General features: G+C 32.4%; 1 protein-coding gene across 1 annotated transcript in view; it reads right to left on the bottom strand.

The window, feature by feature from the left end:
- Zcwpw2 (zinc finger CW-type and PWWP domain containing 2) overlaps window positions 1-24,267 on the bottom strand; it is a 180,626-nt gene that overhangs the window by 57,916 nt on the left and 98,443 nt on the right. Inside the window, exon 4 of the mRNA XM_063257073.1 lies at window positions 10,595-10,709. Coding sequence (XP_063113143.1) covers window positions 10,595-10,709 — 115 coding nt within the window. The remainder of the gene's footprint in view (window positions 1-10,594; window positions 10,710-24,267) is intronic.

Below are 24,267 nucleotides of genomic sequence, written 5' to 3'. Positions count from 1 at the left end.
AAAACAAAGTGAATTTCAATCCAAGACAGATTAAAAAGATATACAGAAGGTCACTACATCCTAATAAAGGGAACAATCCAAGAGGAAGAGGTAATAAACATAAATATATATATGCAACAAATATCAGTGCACCCAATTATATAAAGCAATCACTAATGGACATAAAAATCAAATAAGCCCTAATAGAATTGTATTGGGGGGCCTCAATAAAACCTTGTCACAAAAAGACAGATCAAATAGACAAAAAATCAATAATGAAATATTAGAACTAAATCAAACTTTTGAACAAAAGGACTTAGTAGTATCTACAGAGTATTCTACCCCACAATATCAGCATACACATTCTTCTCAGCTGCACATGGGATGCTCTCCAAAACAGACCATATATTGGCTCATATGAGATGCTTAAGTAAATGCAAGAAAATTGAAATTATCCCATGCATACTATCAGATCACAATGAAGTGAAATTGGAAATCCATGGCAAAAGAAATCACAGAAACTTCAATAATACATGGAAATTAAACAGCACCCTGGTAAACAATCAGTGGGCCACAGATTAAATTAAAGAAGAAATTAAATATCTTTTATGGTTGAATGATAATGAAAATACTGGAAGTTTTGAGACACAATGAAAGTTGTGGGAAATTTATGGCAGTAAATACCCATATCAGGAAAACAGAGCAAATGCAGATAAACAACTTAATGTTTAACCTCAAACTTCTAGAAGAAGAACAGGCTAAGCCAAAAGCACATACAAGGGAAGAAATTATAAAGATCAGAGGAGAAATTAACACACTGAAGACTAATAAATCCTCAATAAGATACTAGCAAACAGAATTCAGAAAATCATCTAGAAGATTTAATACTATGGGAAGTAGTATTTATCCCAGAAATGCACATATGGTTCAACATACACAAATCAATAAATGTAATATACCATATCAACAGAATAAAGACAAAAAATCATACAATCATCTGAATAGATGCAGAAAAGTTCTGGAAAAAGTATAACACCATTCATGATTTAAAAAAAAAAACCCTCCAGAAAATTCTGATAAAATCCATTTACAACTAACCAGCAGTCAACAGCACACTAAGTGGACAAAACCCAAAAGTTTTCACTCTGAAATCAGGAACAAGGCAACAGTGTTCACTATCACCACTCGTACTTCTGGCAACACTACCCAGAGCAATTAGACAAGAGAGAAAAATAAACAGAACAAGGATAGGAAAGGAAGAAGTTAAATTACCATTATTTGCAGATGACATGGTATTATACATAAAAGACCCCAAAGGACTTCTAGATTTATAACCAAATTCAGTAGCGAAGCAGGGCACAAAATGAACTCCCAAAAATCATTAATATTTCTATACACAAACAACAAACTCACCAAGAGAGAAATGAGGGAAACCACACCTTTTAGAATGGCATCCAAAAAAATGAAATACTTAGAAATCAATTTAACAAAGGAAGTAAAGGATCTGTATATGGAAAACTGTAACACTCTGAAAAAGATTAAAGAAAATATCATTTAAATGGAAAGACATCCCTTCCTCATGGAAATAGCCGATAGTAAAAATGCCTATGCTCCCAAAATTGATATATGGATTTATTGCAATTCCAATCAAAATACCATTAATATATCTCACAGAACTAGGGAAAAGATTTCTAAAATTCATCTGGAACCAGAAGAGACCTAGTATAGCAAAGGCAATCCTGGGTAACAAAGGCAAGGCAGAAAGCATCACAGTCCCTGACTTGAAATTGTCCTGCAAAGGTACTGTGATAAAATCAGCATAGTTTTGGCAAAAAAAAGAGACCCGAGGACCAGCAGAACAAATTACAAGATGCACTAATAACTACAAACACACTTAGCCATCTTCTCTTTGACAAAGGGCCCAAGTATGTTTCCTGAAAGAAAGATGGCCTGTTTAATAAATGATGCTGGAAAAATTGGTTCTCTACATGCTGAAAACTAAAATTAGACCTGTGTCTATAAACATGCACTTAAGTCATGAAGAATCAAAGATCTAAATATTAAAACAGAAAAAATAAATCTATTGGAAGAGAAAGTAGGTAGAAATCTTGAAAACGCAGAGGTAGGTAGAGTTCATGAACAAACATAGACTTCATGGGAAATACTTTAAAGAATAAGATTTTGCACAGCAAAAGAAATCAACAAAGTGAAAAGATAATCCATGGAATGGAAAAGAAAATTAGCCAACTTTCCCTCAGACAAAGGACTATTTACAACATATAAAAACTGAAAATATCAGCACCCCCAAAGTCAAAGACCCAATCCAAAAATGGGCATCTGAGATAAACACATACTTCTCAGATGAAGAAATACAAATGGCAAATAAATATATGAAAAAACATTCAACATTATTGATCATTTGAGAGATGCAAATTAAAACAACACTGAGATTCTATTTCACTCCAGAAAGAATGGCTATCATCAAAAAAATCAACCAATAACAAATGATGGCACAGCTGTGGTGAAAGAGGAACCCTTCTCCATTGATTCTCCATTGGTGAGAGGGTACTCTGATACAACCATTATGGAAATCAGTTTGAGGATTTCTCAAAAAACTATAATTAGAGGTTTCACTTGATCCAGCTATTCCCCTTCTGGGTATCTTTAAAAGTCATCATACCACAGTGATACATATGTATTTATATTTGTAGTAGCACAATCTGTAATAGTTAGATCTTGGAAACAACCCAAATGCCCATCAACCGAGGAATGGATTAAAAAAAAAAAAGATGTGAACTTTTTATACAATAGGGCACTACTCAGCTATAAAGAAAGATAAATTGGATGCAACTTGAAACCACACTCATAAGTGAAATAAATCAGACTCACGTATATAAACATCATATTGTCTCCCTAGTAGAGAAATTTAGAGAGTAAATAAAGTCTAAAATGTATTAATAGATATTGTGAAATAGGAAGAAAGGAAAAACAAACTAGGATCAGTGAAAGCAGAAAAGAAAGTCAGTAAAGGGAAAAAATATAAGTCAGTTACACTATTACTGCCTCTTAGTTCATTAAAAAGGAAGATTTGTTGTAACACTGATTGCAGAAATTTATGCCCATGTCTTGTACCTCAAGCAACTCTTTTAAAGATAACAATGTGTAATGTATTAACTTTTGTTATTCTATTATTTTGTTTTGAAATTTTGTTTTAACTTTTTTCCATAAGTTACATACAAGAAAATGTACTGCTATGAACCATGCCTGTAACAACGTTCTTTATAGGTGGAATATTTTTTCACAGTGTAGCAGTGCTTTGCACAACCTTGCATGCTGCAGGTTCCACTGTTTTCCTTCTTTTTGTTTTCTGTTTGGTGCTCTGTTTGTTTGTTTGTCTTTTTAAAACAAGGTGTCACTATGCAGTTCAAGCTGGCTTTGAGTTCACTTTGTAGCCCAGGATGTTCTTAAACTTTCAACAATCCTTCTGCCTCAGCTTCCCAAGTGTTGGGATTACAGACGTGTGTCACTGTGCCTTGCTTCTACAGTTTTTTAAAACACATAAGTGATATGGAGTGGCGTAAGAATTACTACTACCACCTCAAAAGAAAATTCTTTATGAAATTTCAAGCTTGAAGATTTGAATATTAATTGCAGTTTTATTTTGAAAAATATGCTACAACTTAGCATAGTTTTTCATCCTCATGTTTGTTTTTAAAACTAAAATTTAAATATTTAAAACTATATTTTTAAAATAAACCATTTTGATTAAAGTACAAAAAAAAGCCAAACAAACAGAAAAAAAAGTTTTAGATTTCTCAGAGAATTGAGGTCAAAGAGTAAACTTTTGTCCCCAAATTTGGAGAGATACAAAAACAGAGAATCACATCTTACATAACTAATCTATATGAAAAACCTCAGATGAAACTATTTTACCATAGTCTAATGTACTGAGGTGTTTTTCAGAGTCTAACTAACCTAAGGGAAACAAAATATCCTATTGTAGCCCTGATTTTCTACTAAAAGAGGGGAAGAAAAAGAAAAATAATGTACATATAAAGTTCATGGTCTAGAACTGAGACCAAACTATAGGAATATAGAATGTCTCCTCTTCCACATGCTTTGTCACTATGTTACTACTAAAGGCTTAAAACTGCAGTTTCTATTGCCCAGTACATCATGTGTAACTCACAATAAAAAATTATTATAAGGCATACTAAAAGTGAAAAACCAGGAAACATTTTAAAATTTAGAGAAACTTCAGACTTAGATCCATATATGATAGATGTGGTGAAATGATTAATTAGGAATTTAAAACAATGCTATCATATGCCAAATGTGCCAATGTTAAAAACAGACAACATGAAAAACAGATGGGGTAATATAAGTGAAGGGATAGAATGTTTAAGACAAATAGAACAGAAATACTAGAGGAACAAAAGCACTGTAAAAGAAATGAACAATGTGTTTGATGAGTTAGTTCATCAGTAGCCCCAACATAGCTGAGGAAAGAATCCATGCACCTGAGAACGTACTAACAAGCAACTAACAAAACGGAAAAACAAAGAAAAAAGCATCTGGGGAAGAACAATGAGAGAAGCCAGGCATGGTGAGAAGCCAGCTATGGTGCCTCTCACTTGCAATCCCACTGCCGTAGAAGCTGATTCAGGAGGACTATGACTTCAAGGGCAGCCTGGGCTACATAGAAAGTTGAAGTTTGTCCCAGGCTAGATAACAAGAATCTGTCTTTGAAAAACCAAAAATACATAAGAGACAGACAGACAGACAGAGACAGAGAAAAAGAAAGAGAAAAAGAAAGAGAAAGAGAAAGAGACAGAGACAGCTCAAGAACTATGAGATAACTTCAAAAGTGTAACACATATATAATACCAGGATGAAAATAAAGAGAAAAAGCAATAGAAATAAAGATTTGAAAAACTGACTGCCAGATGTCGTTATGGTTTGTGTTTGGATGGCCTCCTAAGCCTCATGCCATCATGAAGTCTAGCATGTGCGGTTCATTGTCTAGTGCTGGGACTGGTGGTGTGAGTGCTGCACCTGCCCAGCGGCAGGCAATCGGCCTACGACATAGGAGAGGGAAGGCGGTGTGATTCGCCCCTTTCACTCTTGTCACTTGTGGCCACCATGAATGGCTGCCCCTCAGCCTGCCTTGGAGCCAGCTGAGTATGGAATGAAACCTCCAAAGACTGTAAGGTAAATAAACCTTTCCTTCCTTCATTTCTGGCATCAAGTATTTTGTCTCAACAAGACATGTCAAACCATGGGTCCAGGAAATTTACAGAACGTTAAGTAAAACAAATGGCAACAAATCCACACTTAACTATATTTTACTCAAACTGTAGGAAATGAAAGATAAGGACCAAAATACTGAGGAAATCCAGAGGGGAAAATCTTACTCATAAAACAGCAAAAATAAAATTACATTCAATTGACCTCCAAAAGTTCTCAAGCAGTAAGAAAGTGAAGTAAATTATTTAGTATTGACAGGGGAAAAAACCCACCAATTTAAAATTCTATAGTCTGGAAAATTATCCTTCAAAAGTAAAAGACAAATAGGTTTTCCTGAACAAACAAAAATTGGGGTAATTTGTTGCCAGTAGACCTGCCTTATTAGAATTAAATAGGATTCAGAGCTTCATCAAGAAAATGCATCACAGGGGCTGGGGATTTAGCTCAGTGGCATAAGCGCCTGCCTTGCAAGCAGGCAGTCATGAGTTCGATCCCTGGTACCGGTAAAAATACCAAAAAAAAAAAAAAAAAAAAAAAATGCATCACAGAATGAATGAATGCAAAGGAAATAACAAATTTTTATTTGTCTTATTCTTAATTGATCTAATAGGTAAGAAGTTTATTCAAAATATATATTAAGAGCAAAAATTCACTTGATTATTTATCTTTTGTATATATCCTATGCTTATAAGCAACTTTCCTTCATCTGAAGTCTCTAACTCTGAAATTAATACTGCTAACCCTACATTTTTCATTAATGCTAACTCTGCAGTAGGTGATGTTTAATGTGATTACGGATACCATGAGTTTAATGTCTACTGCATTTGTTACTATTTTGTATTTGTTTCCCTTCTTTTCTGTTATTAATTTGGCTTTCCACTCTTTTTCTGCCTTTTGTTGTTTTGATTATTTTAAATAATTATCTTTTCTTTCCTCTTAGTATATCAATTATATTTTTAAAAACATTTTTGGTAGTTGCCTTAGCATTTGCAGTATGCATTTACAACAAACCCAAATCCACTTACAAATAATTATATTCCTTCATGGATAGTAAAAGTACCTTATAACACAAGATTTCTAATTCTACCCTGCTTTCAAAATGTTCCTGTATTTTGTCTCAGCAATGAGAGAAAAGTAACTAATACACTGATCAAAAAGAGATAATTCACATTATCATATCAATAGACATAGGAAAAGCACTGAAAAAACTAACATCTATAAAGTGATATAAACTCTCAGAAAACTAGAAAAAGTCTGCAACTTAATCAAATTTATGAAGAACATCTACAAATAGCCTAAAGATAGCAACACAGTTAATGGTGGTAAACAAGAAGTTTTTTGCTAAAATCCAAAACTACTGAAAACTGTTCCCTCTATTCACTCATTTCAGCATCATGCTGGGATTTGTGATTGATGCAATACGTCAAGAGCAAAGATAAACCTATAAAGTTTTAGAAGGAAGAAATAATGTGTTTGCCCAAAAATGGCATAATTATCTATGTAGAAAATCCAAAACAATTGACAAAAAGGAAAAAGGAATCCTAGAATCAACCTTGATTATCACAAGATTGTCAGGTACAAAGTTAATATGCAAAAGTCAATAGCTTTCCTATACAACAGCAATGAACAACTGGAATTTGAAGACAAATTATCATTTACATTAGCATCCCCAAAATAAAATACTTAAGCATAAATGTAACAAATCTTATACAAAAATATCTAAATAAAAATATTAAATTATGATGAAAGAAGTTATAAACCTAACAAATATGGAGACATTAATGTTAATGAATAGTTACATTCATTGAGATGCTAATTCTTTCCAATTGAATCTATAGATTTAGTGCAATCCTAATCAAAATGTCAGCATTTTGTAAATAAAAAAAAGTTGATTCTAAAGTGTATGTGTTGAGGGGAAAAAAAAAAACCAGAAGAATCTACTGAATTTTGCAAAATAACAATGTTGGAGAATTGACCTGAACCAACATTAAGACTTAGTATAAAACTATAGTAATCAAAATAGTATGGTACACAAATAGATCAATGGGACAGAATAGAAAGCTCACAAATTGACCCATATAATTATAGTCAACAGATTTTTGACAAAGGAACAATGTGGCAAAAATACAATCTTTTCAAGAAATAATGCTGAGAAAATTGACCCTTCACAAACACACAAATGTAAGACAAGAACCTTACAACCTTTATGAAAACAAACTCATAATACTCGTAATAGTATATGTCCAAATATCAAAAGTAAAACTTTTAGAAGATAACTGCTATAGTTTTTGGTCTTTGTTGTATCAAAGGATTTGTCCTCAGGGTGGTGATTTTGGGAGAATGTAGGAGGAGATGACTTGAGAAAGGTCTTCAAGGAAATGGGGACATGGCTTCAAAGTAGATTGGAGTCTCTAGGTCTTTTCGTTTGTTCTGAGTCATGAAGTGGGTAGTTTGTTTTATAATGTATTCCCTGTCACTGCCACCCTGAGGCTTAAAAGCAATAGACTATAAAATCTAAAATGCAGGGCTGGGGATTTAGCTCAGCGGCATAAGTGCCTGCCTTGCAAGCAGGCAGTTGTGAGTTCGATCCCTGGTACCGATAAAAAGGAAAAAGACAAAAAAAAAAAAAAAAAAATCTAAAATGCATCAGTCTTTTCCGGTTATAAGTTAATTACCTCAGCTATTTTGCAATAGTGACAGCAAACTAACTGCCACAATAACAGAAAATCTGAGTGACCATGGGCATGGCAATGAATTTTAAATAGAACAAAAAGGGTTGTTCCATGAAAAATATGTTAACCTAGATTTCATTAAAAACAAACACATCCTTCTGGAAAGACTCTATCAAGAAAATAAAACGACTCACCAGAGACTGTGAGAAATATTTGCAAAACACACATTTGATACTTAAAATTTTAAAATAAGAAAATGAACAGCCTAATTTAAAAATGAACAACAGATATGAATTGACATTTCACCAGAGAAAACATAAAGGTGAAAATTAAGCATATTAAAGAATATTCAGCAGCACATATAATTAGGGAATTGCAAATTAAAACAACAATGAAAAAAATGAACTGTAGGTAAATGTTTTTGCAAATAACATAAAACCATGAAAGTACACTCTAAATTACATAGGTAACAACCTATATTTTTAAAAACATGATTATATTGAATGATCCTATAAAATAAAAAAAATAAAAAGTTTTAAGCCCAGTAGATGAGTTGATTAGTGGAAACAATAATTAAAACAACAAAAATAGAACATCTAAATCATGTGGCCTGAACTTTGAAATTTGTTATAATCAGATTTTTGTTTACAAATCATTTAATGACCCTGAATATTTCAATAATGAAACAGGTAAATTAAACATAATGGTATGCCAGTTTCACTGGGTAGAAAGAAAAAGGGCTGCATATTAGTAGAAATTATTTCCAAGTTGTAGTGAGACATTTATAGGTGAAGAAATCTTCAAAGTTGATGGGATAAATGAAATGTTACCCTTACATCACCATTTTCATGAATCAGCAGAACAGTAGCTAACTACTTTTCTAAACTACTTCTTCCTCTTCCCAATAATGGGGACTGAACCCAGGAAGAACCCTGAGCTATACCCCCAGCCTACATTCATTGATGGAACTTAATTTTTTTAGAGGCAGGAACTTACTATCCTTCCCAGACTGGTCTCAAACTTACCATCTTCCTGACTCAGCCTCCATGGTATCTGGGATCACATGTGTGCCAACATGCATGAGTTCTTAAATATGATAAGAATCTGAATACTGTACCATAATCCAGTATGGAGGCAAAGCAGACCCAATGCTTAAGTGATTAGAGATGGTGAATAGGAACCATGATGCCTTTTGCACCCATTCGGGCAAAGTTTGAACTCTGAGAAGGCTGTCCATGTCCCTCCACTTTGGCTACCCAAGGGAAAAATGAAAGTAATTAAGTTTATGGCTCTCAAGAATCAGCCTGGGTTATATAAGGTAAAAATGTAAAACTCATCAGACAAAGAAAATGAGCTATTATTGCAAAACTAATTGGAAGATAATCCCCCCTGAATGGGGTTCTCCGGGTAGGGGAGAATGCTGAAGGACACAAGGTACAATAGCCTGGCATGATCGCCAGGAGGTGCTTCTGAGCTTACTGAGAGAATAAGTCTACTGCTAGAGCAAAATAGATATAACTTTAAAAACTACTTACTCTACTATTTAAAGGTATTAATGCTTTAAAAATGAAATGTTTGAAAGTCTATTAAGGTTAAACTAAGGAACCTGTACATACTCTGTGCCAGGCATAAAACTGTATTTGTGACGAGAGAGTGAGTTCAAATTTTATTGCTAATAAACAGAGACATTCTGTTTTCAGCACAAAGAATAAAATCACATTTGTGGTAATAAATGTCTCCTCTCCTGGTCTCAGAGTAAACCAGTGTGTGTGCTTATCATTCTTCTTCCTCTCTTAACAAATGTGATTACCTGCTTTAAACCCAACTTGAGGTAGTAGGTTTAACATTGCATTTGAGAAAAAGTTTACTTACTTTTTCTCAAATGCAATGTTTTCACGTATATATTTATTGAAAATATGTATCAGATCTTTAGAAGGGAGCAAGTATTAGTGTGACTTTAAAATTCAGTCCCCACTAAAGCCAGATCACCCCAGACAGCAGCACTCTCTTTAACAATTTAGGTAATGAGAAGGGGTCTTGTAAAATACAAACTCATTAGATTCACTAATCAGACAAACTGGAAATATACTTAGGTTTATTGAAAATTACTATCTTTATGTGAAATAATAATCTCTTAGAGCATTATATCTACTGTACTCTTTCAGATTAAGAAGCTGTCTATAAACTGTAACATTATGATTCAAGAGAACCGTATTTGAAAATGACCCAAAATGTTACAGAATTTTACTTACTTTTAAAAGTTTAAGCTTATATTTTATCCCTGCCTTGAATTTATTTAAAAGCAAAATATTTTGAAAATACTATGTTCTGAAAAATACATATTCTCGCAAAACTGTCACTAGGAACAGAATTTAAAGTTATAGAATCTAATTTTGAAATATGTACATGCTTTTGAAAGGCCAAGAGGACCTATGTAGTCTATGAGTAAAGATGACCAGAAGCATTAATTACAACACGGTATTTAAACTAAGAGTATGTTTAATCATTAAATACAGTTTCAAAGAACAAAATACATGCTATAATTTATACAAAAATGATTTCCACTGGAGACAGATATAGAATTTCTCTATGAAGAGAGACAGAGAATTTTTCATTCACAAATATATTTTAGATTACATATATCTATATAAATAAGTCCTTATTGTGTGGTAGAAAAAATAAAAAACTTAACATACTCTGTTTCGATAGGTAGCATACTTCCAGTCTCTTATCAGGAGAATATCCGTACAGTAGGTGTGCTTCTTGTAGGGCACTTTTGTACCATTTCTTTTTATTCGTACATTTTTCTGGCTATATAAATACAGAAAAATAAGATATATTTTTAAAACAAAATTTTCTTTTAAAATCACATTTGATTTAACTCTATTGAGCTAAAACTAAATACAACTGGACTATTATGTATCATTTAGACTTTAGTGTCTGATTGTATTACTAAATTTAGCAAAATTGTAGGACTATGAGACACTAATAGCTAAAAGGGTCAAACGCTTTTTTAAATAAGGTAAAATTATAATATGATTTATCTTTTACTTAGGAAGTTACAACAGGTTAAAACTCTATGACAAAGTGGTCGATTTTCCACGTATGTTATTAGAATAATATTGACATACTTTTTTATTTTATTTTAATTTTATTTTAAAGAAATGAGAAAAAAAAAAGAAAGATAAACGTAATAATGAAACCAAGTTTCAAATCAGGTAGTTGGATCATTACAATAGTTGATATATTATGTACTATATTTGTAGCTGTTGTTCAGAATATGAGATACAGGCAAGATACCTTATCCTAACATTATTAGCATAAAACATTCTTTTTAAGAAACTAAAAAGCACTAGATGTATAATGACCTTATCTATCTTGTATATGTGTATTTTTTCTTTTCCCTTTCTTCCTCTCCTTTTCCCCATCACAGTTTGTCTTTTCTTTTGACTAGTTTCTTTCTTCCCAATATCTATTGTACATTTAAATCCTATTTACTTGTTCATTTTTTTTACACTAGTGAGACAATATGATGTTTCTTTACACATACTGGTCTGATTAATTTAACTTATGAGCATGGTCTCAAGTTGCATCCATTTTCCTATAAAAGTCTCACGTTTTTCTTTATGGCTAAGTTAGATATACATAGATATAGATAGAGATAGAGATAGAGATAGAGATAGAGATATATAGATATAGATATTTTAAACCCACTTCTTTTTTATCCATTCCTAGGTTGTTGGAAATCTGGGTTGTTTCCAAGATTTAGCTATTACACATTGTGTCGTTACAAACATGTTTGCACATATATCACTGTGATATGTTTTTAATCCTTCTGGAAAGATACTCAAGAGGGATAGCTGGTTCGAATGGGACCTCTATTCCTAGTTTTTAGAGAAACCTCCGCACTGATTTTCCTAGTGGTTGCACCAGCCTACATTCCCATCAACAGTAGAGAAGGGTTCCTTTTCTCCGCAGCCACTCCAGCATTTGTTATTGGTAGATGTTTTTGATGACAGTCATTCTTTCTGGGGTGAGAGGGAATCTCAGTTCTTTTCATTTGCATCTCTCAAATGATCAATGACACTGAACATTTTTTCATGCATTTATTGTCTTGTCTTATTCATCTGAGAAATGCATATTCATCTCAAATGCCAATTTATGAACTGCATCTTTGAATGTAGGGGGTTCTGATTTTTTTCAATTCTTTATGTACTATAGATACAAGTCTTTTGTCTGTGAGAATACTAGCTTTATTTTTTTCCCACTCTGTGGGTTGTCTTTTTACTCTGTTAGTAATTTTTTTTGTTGTGCAAAAGGTTTGACATCCTTTTAAGTGATAGAGCATTAGTGTTGAAGCAGTAGCAAATGAAAAAACCAAGTTTATTACAAGAATTAATTCTATATGTATTTAGTTTTTTGTAATGGCAGATATTGGCAAATTTATATACTTTTGTTAAACTTTATTGCCATGGCTTATCTGTAAAATGCAAATATTAACAATAGATATATCATACAATTGGAAGAGTAATAAATGAAAATAGATGACACTTCTTTGGGATAATAACAAATCAAGAGTTAATCTGCTTAGATACAGCATATTGCCTAAATATTCATTTAACTTTTACAATATAGAATAAAAAAACTCTAGGATGAAAATTACTATAAAAATTAGGATTCTGTAGCTTTTTACAATTTAAAAAAAACTTTTCAAGAAAGTTTATATAATATTTTAAAATACTATAATTTATAAAATTCTTGCCACTATTTTCTTTAGAGAACTTTAGCATGTATTATGAATTAACATATATAATAGAATGAATAAAAAATATATTCATTATATGAATCTATATTTACCATATTTCCATAATCATACCTTTCTCTCATGTGTATAATTCAACTTTTACACATTAAATCTATGTAATATCTATACAACATTATTTCAGAGAATGAAACTATACATTTTGGTATACAGAATCCATAAATAAAAATAATTTTTAAGGAAAAAGAAACATAGGATTGCTAAATTTATTAACACTGAAAATTTTAAATTATTTTAATATCTAAGCTAGCTGTTGTATATTTAAGACATTTTTGCCACTGTAATACTATCAGAATGTAAAATAAATTAAAATGAAAAATCACCTAAGCACTTAAATTTCGCAAAAAAGTTTCTATAATATTCCCTCTAGGAATAGAATTAAAGAACTAGCTAAGAAAATGTACCTATTGAGAAAAACCAATGTGACAGAGTTAAAATAAAACTCAGTGAGTCAAGGGAATTGAAAAGCTGTTCAAAACTTTCTTGGGACCCTTTAGGAACTTATTGGTAGGCATGCGCCACCTACTGGTAGTACAAATTAACACTCAAGCAACTCAAAAAGAGTTCTGAATTCCAGAATTATGCTGAAATGTGCATTGTACACGAACTGATAAATCAGTGTAGATTGTTTTACACAAATAAATGTGTTTGCTGTTCATAAAAAAACTAATACATTTTTGAAAAACTTTATTGTGTTTTTTGAAGCAAAAATTAAAAGAACTGGTCTTATTTGGGGGAAATATGTACACTCACGTACAAGATATATTATGTACCATTATCACTATTTATTTGAAACATGCCATAGTAATGTACAGTTACACTGTCTCCAACATCATGCAATTTGAAACAATGCTGCAATTTAAAAAAATTTACCCACATTACATTTTCCCCATAGGAGAGTTTATTGAAGGATAAATTCCTAGACATTGAATTAGTGGATTTAGTGTATGAGTATTTTAAATTTTCAAAGCTAATGTAAAATTACTTGAGTGAGTTCATAGTTTACTGCATCACAAACTTGGCATGAAAAACTCTTTTGATTCAAGATTTTATATTTTTGTCAATCTTGTTGACAAAAATTATTTCCTATTTATTATCATTTTTATAGTCAAGCAATTATGGGTTTGTTTTCATATTTTCATAAATCATGCATATTTCTAAGGAATGACTGCTCAAGTTCCTTGTTAATACATATATTGATCTATTGACTTATGAAAAATACTTATATACTAAAGGAAACAGCCCTTTGCTACATTTGTGACAATTAACTTCCTGGTAATACTTTGTCTTACACTATTTTTGAAATTTATTGGTTGTTACTTTAAATTTTTCATTTTTCTTTTATTTTAATAGTTTACTGCTAGAATTTAGATGTACACAATGTCACATTCATTTTGGGAATTTGTACCTATATGTGATATACACTGTTTTCTCTTTTATTTCCCAGTCTCCTTCCATCCCTTCAACTCATCTTCCTCTCCTCATTTACAAAGCTTTGTTTCCCAATGTGGAAATACTAAATTTGCTGGAAGAGAAAAAGGATATAATACTTTTAAAGACATAGGTGTAGGCAAAGATTTCACGAACAAAACCCTCATCACATAAGAAATACTACACAGAATCAACAAATGAAATTTCATTCCATTAAAAAGTTTTGTATAGCAAAAGAATTTACCTATAGAATGAAAAGACAACTCACAGAATGGCAAAAAATTTTAAACAGTGGTCCCTCAGACAAGGGACTGATATCTACAACATACAAATAATTGGAAAAAAATGGAAGATCCAAATTTAAAGATCCAATCCAATCATGGACATCTGAGATGAAGATGCGCTTCTCCAGTAAAGAAATATGAATAATAAATAAATGAAAAAAATGTTCATCATTACTGGCCATTTGAGAGATGCAAATTACAACAACGTTGAGATTTATCTCACTCCAGAAATAATGGCCATTAGCAAGAAATCATATTAAAAAATTGCTGCCAGGTCTGTGAGGAAAAAGGAACCCTTTTCCATTGCTGGTGGTGGTACAGACTCGTGCAGCTACTGTAGAAATCAATTTAGAGATTCCTCAAAAAACTAGAGGTCAAAGGAACAACTGACCCAGCAATCTTCCTCTTGGACATCTTCCTGAAAGAATTATAAACATCTTATCATTTATAGCAGCAGTTTGTAATACTAAATCTTGGAAACAACCCAAATACCCATCAACCAAGGAATAAATTTTTGATTCTTCTGTGACAAATATGGATCTGAATATGAGATATAACTCCCAACTTCATTTTTACCAAGTAGGTACCATTTGAATCTACATTTATTGTATCATACTAACATAACTTCACTTGTTTTTCTGAGATGGGGTCTTACAACATTTCCAAGGCTGATCTTGAATTCCGGGGGAATCTCAAATGGTCTTCCTGCTTCAGCCTCTTAAAAAGCTGGAACTGCACACATGCATCAGCCCATGCTTCTACTTTATTTGTATATGGCATTAGCTGTTATAATATCAAGTACTTGTGAGTTAATTTGTGAACTCTCAGTAGTGTTCTATTAATCTGTCATATTACTTTAAGTAACAACTGCTTTAATTATTGGAGTTTTGTTACATTTTTTTGTACTTTATGTTTTTTGTATTGTATTTTATCTTTGCATACTAACTTCCACTTTTTTTGGTCAATTTCCCTATAAATATGCATTTGATTTGTGCTGTTAAAATATTGAGATTTAAAAACTCAATTCTAAAATTCTTGCAGATAAAACTGACATGTTCTGCATTAAATTTTCCAAACCAAAAGAGGATTACTTATTTCTATTTACTAAAGCTTTTTTTGTATTTTAGTAGCATTTTAAAGTTTTATTCATATACATTTTACACAATACTTTTTAATCTTACTCCAGAGTATTTTCTATATAGGTACTACTATTATTAAATTATTTATTCTATCTTTTCAATTTGGCCAGTTATGCATAGTAATTATATAACATGACATATAATTGAATGTCTTTACTGTTTTAACAGAATTTCTATTGCTTATGAAAGTTTTATTTATAACAGTTTTTTCATTTGTTTTCCAATGGAAATCCCCATATATAAGCACTTACTAATGTATTTTGCTTGTTCCTTTTCTGTTGGTGTACTATTGCTTCTTGCTTTGACAATTATATTAGCAACTAGATGAGGGCAATTATTAAAAAGTACTATTAATTCAGCATATTTTTAAATTTAAATTTCCATGTGAACAATCAATTTCTACCATATTAAACAAACTAAATGAGTTCACGTATTTTCAGTACATGAAACTGAACTGCTTTGCATTTATTAGTTGAGTTATTCTTTAGAAGCTATAAAAAAGTTGGTGATTTCAGAAACCCAGCCTTTTGAGACTTATTTTATAATCTTTCCATTAAAACCTGTCCCCAAAAAGCTCTGGGTTGACAAGAAAGAAGTGAAAACTCAGTAACTCATAAAATATATAGATTCAATTCATATTGTCTTAGTTACTTGTTGCTGAGACAAAATGACCATCACCCAGAGTTAAAAAAGGTTTATTTAGCTTACAGTTTGTAGATGTTTCAGTCCATAATTGACTGGCTCCAAGGCAGTGTACCTTGGCAGAAGGCCTTCACAGAGGAAAATAGTCCATGGCGCCAACAAGGTAGCAAAACCAAGAAGGAAAGGGAGACAAGCCTCTGTACCTTATATTGTATGTAGGCTACCTGCCCTAGGATGGGGGTAGCACTCAAACCTTAATTTTACACAGAACTATGCCAAACCAATCAGTGGAGTGATTTACTGATCATACACTTGTAATCCCAACATCATACACTCTAAATTCAATCACTTCAAAAAAGCCCTAGAACTGCATAAGGTGTTGGGGAAATATCCAGACATGAACCAGAACACATATAATAATTGCTAGGATAAAGTTTGTGAAAAATGAATGAACAATGTGCTTTACTTATTATATGGATTTTCAATTTTAAAATACTAAAGTATTTAATAAAACCGACATTTAACTTGGAAGTTCACATCTTGGAAACTAAGTTAACAAAGGAAATGATACTGTATAAGTAAGTCTACATAAGGCAAAAACTATATTAAAGATGTATCTTTTAAAAAGTGAAGTATTTAGGTTTAGCTTTATAGCCAGAAGTCAGGTAGATACTGTAAGTTCAGATTTAACAAAGACTTGTTGAAGGCAAGATACTATTCCAAAGTGGGGTTCAAGCTTCAGCAAAAAATAATTGTCATTCAAACTCACTGTTTTAAGTGTTATGCTACTCAAACTCTGGCATACAAACATTTGAAAACACCCTCGTAGGACATGCGAGGTAAAGAAAAATAACCATCTTTCCTTTTCCCAAGGCGAGGAAAGAAGTACTGTAGAAACAATTCTATAGCACACTGACATTTTCTCTGAAGAGACTTCTGTACGTCCACCCTCAAACTTTTTCGGTCCTTACATAAACAGGGTTAGGGTGCCAGGTCAGTCTTGGCAACTTCTTTGTAAGTCCTGCGCTCATATTTTCTTACCTCGCTTTGCAATCTGGAAACAACTATTTTTGCTTCTGCTTGGAGACCTAAGATGTAGGTTTTTTGCTAAAATCTGAACTTTCTAATTAGCCTATCTGCCACCTTAAAGTAAAACACAAAGAAGTTTTAAAATACATTTATTTAAGAAATAAATTTTCATGATAGCTTTTCATAAAAATATTCAAAGAACTTTAAAAGCTTTAAAGTCAGGTAACAAGACCAGTGACCTCAGATCAGATGACAGGAAGGAGTGGGTACACTGAACTTCATATTTCAGTGTCCTATGATCCTTTGAGAATATATTATGTTTTTATTACATTTGTCTACCTTGCAAACTTGAGTTATCTCAATCAGTTTTATTAATCTTACAATAGAGCTGTAAGAACCGGCGTCGCAGGGAAGAAGACCCCAAGGACTCAGCTCGTAGTGAGGAGTAAAAAGTTTATTTCCATGCGCATGGGGTCCCCCAGGCAAACAAGTGCAGAGGGCCCCGAGGGGGAATTGTGCAGGGTTTTTAAGGGCCCAAGCGGGAGGCAAGCAAGTTTACAGAAGCAGATTGCATTGGTTAATTTTTAGCAGCATAGGACTTGGCAGAAGTTGATTGGAGGGGTTTGGGGTTGAGTAACCATGGAGACTGGGGGTCCTAGCCCAGTCACTATGTGCCCAGAACAGAACAGTTACTTGTCTTACTTATCTCGTTGAGACAGAACAACCTTGCAGGTGCATTCTTTTTTTTTGCTTGGTTCTGATAGCTCTGGGGAGTTAGGCATTTCTTTCTGCTCTGCTCTGATAGCTCTGGGGAGCTAGGGAGTTAACCCTTTCATCCCCCCCTTCTTCTTGTAAATGGCCTTTAGGAAGTTAAAACTTAACCTAGTTGGATTTGAAGGGAGAAGGGGAGGGGAAGCAGCAGATAGAACGAGCTTTCTTGGTCTCTTCAGAGCAATAAAACAATAATTATAGAAATCAAAGACCGTTAGTCTAACAATTCATAAATGTTGATGAACATAAAAAGATGATTCTGAATTGATAAATAATCATGGAAATGTTTGTTGTAAGATGAAAATTGCTACTAAACAAACGACTAGACAGGGAAAGATAATACTCTGTTTCTGAAAAACTTCCTAAGTTGATATGTCCAAAATTGAAAATTTTATTAAATCTTAAGGCATTATTGGCCAAATTAGACTTTAATACCATTTTTCTATTGCCTAGGTTTTGAAAAAAAAGTTCAATATCCATACTTAATAACTTTTGACTTATTGAATAAGTTTTGCACTATCATTCCATACTAGTAATCAAGTGGCAAATTTAAGGAAAAGATTATATATTTGTGTTTGTACACCCTGCAACACTGGAGAGAATTCTTCTCTAGCAGAAACTCATGTCTTTGCATTTTAAGACTTTTTCTCTCCACATAAGAATTAATTAACATACAATTATCTGGGTGATAGCAAGAGAAATGTTACTCCTCAAGTCAAAACATGTAAACAATGTCATATTGCATTAATTTCTCTAAATCAAACTGAATGTGACAAATATTATCAAACTTGGATGAGGAATTTGATCTCAGTCATTTTGAAGCCAGTCTAGGTCAACATAAATTGGAAAATAGTGCTTAACCACTGAGGTAGATCATTATGTTTCAACTCGTCATGGTTACAGAAATACGTAACCCAATAACTTTTCGCCACACCTAGATAAAAGAATCTCTTTGGAGGCTATGAGGCCTAAAGGCACGGATACATCCTGCTTGAATACATTGTGATACTATTCTCCAAAGTGCTATTTCTTGCCCAGTGTAACAGGCAGGAGAGACTTCTGCCCTCTAAGTTGAGAGAATATTTGCTTGGCCTGAGGGCTCTTGCCTCTACTTCTCAAGGCACTGGACTCTGTTTATAGTCACATTGCCCAACCTTAGGGAACTCAGGTCAGGAAAACAAGCAACGTCTACCTTTGACCTTCATCACAGAAAACCTCTGATATGGTATTACAAAATTCCTGGTAACTTTTAGGAGAAAAGAGAATGAAAAATATAATCAAAACAATAATTATTACCAACCGACCACTAGATTTTCTCAGCTGTCCTAGACACAAGGCTTTGAATATGAGGATAGGACACATCTGTGTTCCCTGTACATTTATTCTGTTTACTGCTTGCTCCTAATTTTTCTCTATAGTACTCATAAACAAGTAAGATGCTATATCTTTTTCTTGTTTATTTACGATGTATATATATTCTGCTAGTTTAAATCTCATAAAAATGCTGAATTTTGCATTTTGTTCACTTATGAACAGAGAAAAAATTTTAATAATAGGCATTCACTTAATATTAAGTACTATAAATATATTTGTTCAAGATAGTATGAGTAAAACTGAGTCATGAAACTGAAGATGAAAATAAAGGGATATGACATTTTATTCCCTATAAAGTTAAAATAAAAATTTATAAACATGATGATGATCCAGTTTTGTGTTGACATTACTTCAAAGATACTACAGAATTTCATTTTTTGCATAGAATTATGATCTACAAAATACTGGATTACTGTGATCCTATGATCTATAATACTAGTAGCATTTTTCTTAAAAACTGTCGAATTTCAAGTGCCACTGTAAAATGTAATACTAATTCTAAAATTAAAGTAACTTAAGTAATATTTCTTATGATTTTTTTTCAGGATTGTAGAATCTCATTATAATCCATTAAACATAAGGATAAAGCTTTTAATGTGAAATTATCAATTCTAATTCAAGTATCAATGTTATACATCAGTATGGGAACTTAATATTGAGGACATTTATCTTCAGAAACAATGTTGAGCAGATGTTAAAAACCTGGTTTCTAGCTTTTGCTTTATGGAGTGTCAAAAACCCTTCAAAATGACTTCAAATATTGACCATAAGGAAATCTGTTTCTAACATAATATAAAAATATAGGGAGACAAGTCATAAATTTTGTTGTAATCTAAAAAGATACAAAATTATTCTTATGGACTGTATCTCCAATAAATGTTGAGGACCGACACTCTCATCTATAAAGTACTCTGTTTAGAAATTAATGCCAATACCTGCCATTTATACATTTAAAGTGGCATTCTAGCTCTTTGACTCCAATCTGTATTTCAGTGATGCATCATTCTGTTTACTGCTGTGCCAAAACTATTTTTTTTCCTGCTGAATGGATAATTTTCACTTAAAGCAATTCAATAGAAAGTTAATCACAAGGGTATCTTGTCACTTTAAATTGGATTTCTGTAACAGCCAGTGATCTGGACAGTAAGAACCTTCTCACTCCTTTGATGCAAAGTAGAAGACAGCCATATCTCTCACGGGCACCACTGATGTCATCGATTTAGTCTCCTTAGCTTTCTCCTAATAATTTTTTTCTTCAAATCTCTAACAGAGGTTAACATAATCAACTTGGGAAATGTTGTGTAAACTACTGACTGTTAGAAGCAAAGATTGATTTTACAATCTGCATTATTATTTACTCTATGCATAAATAGGAATGTTGTTTAAGATCAGAACAAGTTATATCCTGCCTTGTCCGGGCTATTGGAAAGTGTGAACCTAAAGGTGAACCTAATAAAAAGTTTTTAAAAATATGCTATATCCAGTGAGTGTGCTCCTTTACATGAGACTGAAAGATAATACCAAAATCCAATGACTTTGTAGGAGGAAGTAGGCTGAATCAAACTAATAAGAAATATTTACAGTCTAATTCCTATACTTGGTTTGAAATACTGGGAAGTATCAAAACAGATTACCTAATTTTTGAGTTAGTGCTTCGCACAATATTGAAAAATACAAAACTAAGTGTTTTAAAATTTTAAAAAGAGCCTAACAAAAAAATCAGAAAAATCATAATTAGAATATAATTTTTATTAATCTAGATTTTACCATATATTTGTTAAATATTTTGACATCTTAAACTCTTTTCCTAGCAAGATGATTCAAATAGATAACTGCTATACACTGTGATTTTTAAAAGCAACCCCCGCCTGATACATTAGGTTTGTCTATTATTGAAGTGACATCCTCTAGAACACAACTTTTATACCACCAATACATCAGTCATTTGGTGCAATGGATCTAAAATAAGATTTTAAGAGATTAAAAAAATGAGAACTCCTGCTGACACATCTAGAATAAGATCAGGCACACCAAAGAGGGTAAAATGTTGAAAGGACAAGGGGTCTAGTTTTAACAATTTCACTCCGCATCTGCTTGTCTTATTAAGTACCCATAACTCATAAATACATTTAGATCTTCCACAAAATAGTCACAGTAAACCTAATGCACATTTATAAACAATATCTTAAGTGATTCCAGTAACACCAAGAAAATAATTATTTAGGGAAAAATATCTTCATACAATGGCTCTTGAGGTACACCAAGAAGGCTATAATCAATCTGGTTTAAAAATATTGATTCTAAGAATACTCTCCAGTAAGTAGCCTCAGGAATGAATATATATATATATATTAAAGAACTTTACAATAGGATGTGATGACTAGCAAGTTTGGGAACCAATAGTAGAGTAAGACAACAAACAAACCTGTTACCAGGATACCAGTATTTGCAACAATAATAATAATAATTACTATTAATTTTATCAGTAATTACAAGGAAATGGAATACATAAATCCTAAATTTTAATGACAGTCTCAAGAGCTCCAAATCCAAAGAAAAAAATCAATTGATATGTGAAGAAGATATATTTATATCTTTGCCCAATTTTTAAAAACTTTTACTTTAAAAGTAAAGCTGGCTGAATTGAAACAGTAGGTCACTAAGAAGTGGTTTTGCAGTTAATGGATAATATCTATTATAAACTTGCTATGCTTATGAAGATGAAAAGCTAATGGCTCAATATAAATACCAAGTGTGCTAACATATAATAAAAACCTGATAACCACCGGGACTGAGTTCCAGTTCTGCTGCTGTGTGACTCAGGTAAGTCAACCTAAATCTCACTATTCTTAAAGATAATATGAAATAACTGAGTGGTATTTGCAGTCCAAAAAAGTGAAATAGGAACTCTCATCACGATAGAGAAGACTTGACTGAATACATACTTCATTTCCAGGTGTTCAATTATTTAAAGAATCCATTTTTTAATTTAATAATTTATTCAGTGCCTATGTAATACTGCCAGGTATCATCTTAAACACTTCACAAATAACTCGTTTAGTGCCCTAATGTCTTGTGGAATTGGCACCCTAAGATTTGTTTTGCAGATAAAGAACCCTGAAGCAGACTTCAGTTTTACTAAGTTTATACAGCTAGTAAGATAAAGTTGGGATTCATATGTGAACAGCCTAGCTGCAGAATTTGGGTACCATTTCACTGCAAGGTACAAATCTCAAAGATGATGGTATGAGCTACTAGCTTTCATCATAAAAAAATTTGAAAGTTACACGAAACAGAGCATTAAAAATAGCAGAGTAAAGACCACCAGTAGAATACAACTCCTAAAGGACCTTAAATCAAGACAAACTGGCAAACAACAATCTAGTGAAGAAAAAAGAAGTGACCGCTAGGAATTAAGAAAGCTGATAGGGACACTAGAAACTACAGGAAAACTGGGGAAACTGAACACAATGTGGAGAAAAGAACAAAGTCCAGATTGCTAATGCTAGTGTGTACCTGTCTCCACTAACACAAGGTAAACTGGGAGAGGTTTAATACCATAGGAAAAAACAATGAACCAAGAGAGCAGATAAAGGTCTATCATTATCGCAAATTGCAAAATCATGTGGAGGTGTGGCACCTAAGAAACCTACAGGCCTTAGACATAGATAAAGTAGTGACTTGGGGCATACAGTCTAGCATGCAAATTGAAGGTGGCTGGAGTAAAAACATCTGTAGGATGGACACTATTGACTGATCATACCCTGTGGGAAAAGCAGGGCAGGATTCACAATGCACACACAAAAACACAAGAGTGGAAACAAAGTAGGACTTAAGTAACTCACTCATCCCAAAATACAGAGGAAAATTTGGAATTCACCACATCTTTTCTTAATTGACCTTTTTTAAATTTAGGATTTTTTTCTCTTATTTATCTCTTGTGATTTATTTTTCTTCTTTTTGTGATTATTATTTTTGGTTACGGTTATCTTTTAGTAATTCTATTTTATTCTTTATAGAATAATTTTTTATATTTTTCTTCATCTTTCTTTTGCAAAATTTATTTCTTTCACTTTCCCCATCCTCAGCTCTTCTATATTTATAAGAATTAAGATGCATTAATTTTCAGATGTTTACTTGACTCTTATTTTTAAATTCTTTTCTAATGATAGTGATGGTATAGTTATTATATTTAGTAGATATTTAATGTATGCCAATATTTGCTTTGTCTTTTTGTCTAAATCATTATTATAGATCTCTTTTCTATTTTTAAGGGTGATCCAGTGGTGACTTTCATTGGTTCTTATGATCTGTTAATATCCAGTTTGTCTTTGAATTTCTTACTGTTACTGATTATATTTTTATTGCCAAGATGAAATAGTTGTTGCTTTAAATCATTTTTGCTGTAAACCAATATCTGGTATACCTTTGTGTCATCAACAATACTGCAGTTCACTTCTGGAAAACCAGGTGCTGGGTTAATGTACTACACCCTCCTCTACTCAAATTAATAAAGATAGTCCAATCCTGGAACACAGGGAAATCCTTCTAGTTTACTATGCCCACAATATATCAAAGCAGATATTAACCATACAGATAACTACACAAATATATACAATATATAAAGCAGATATTAACTGTACAGATCTCTATATTAGCAACAAAGTGTCTCCACTGTAATCAATGATGAGTACACAGCACAAAAGAAACCAGTAGGACATGAGAAAATAGGTAACAAGATGCCTCCCCAACTCCCAGATCCCCCAAAGCTGATGCATGAGACATCAATGAGCATGAAACCAAAAGCCAAACTGTTGAATTATAGCAAGTGATAAAAGACTAGAGAGAGAGAGAGAGAGAGAGAGAGAGAGAGAGAG

This window comes from Cavia porcellus, unplaced genomic scaffold, assembly GCF_034190915.1.
Source record: "Cavia porcellus strain 051 isolate PalLab524CR breed Dunkin Hartley unplaced genomic scaffold, mCavPor4.1 scaffold_10, whole genome shotgun sequence".
Classification (NCBI taxonomy): Eukaryota; Metazoa; Chordata; class Mammalia; order Rodentia; family Caviidae; genus Cavia; species Cavia porcellus.
This window is presented reverse-complemented; position numbering and strand designations above follow the sequence as displayed.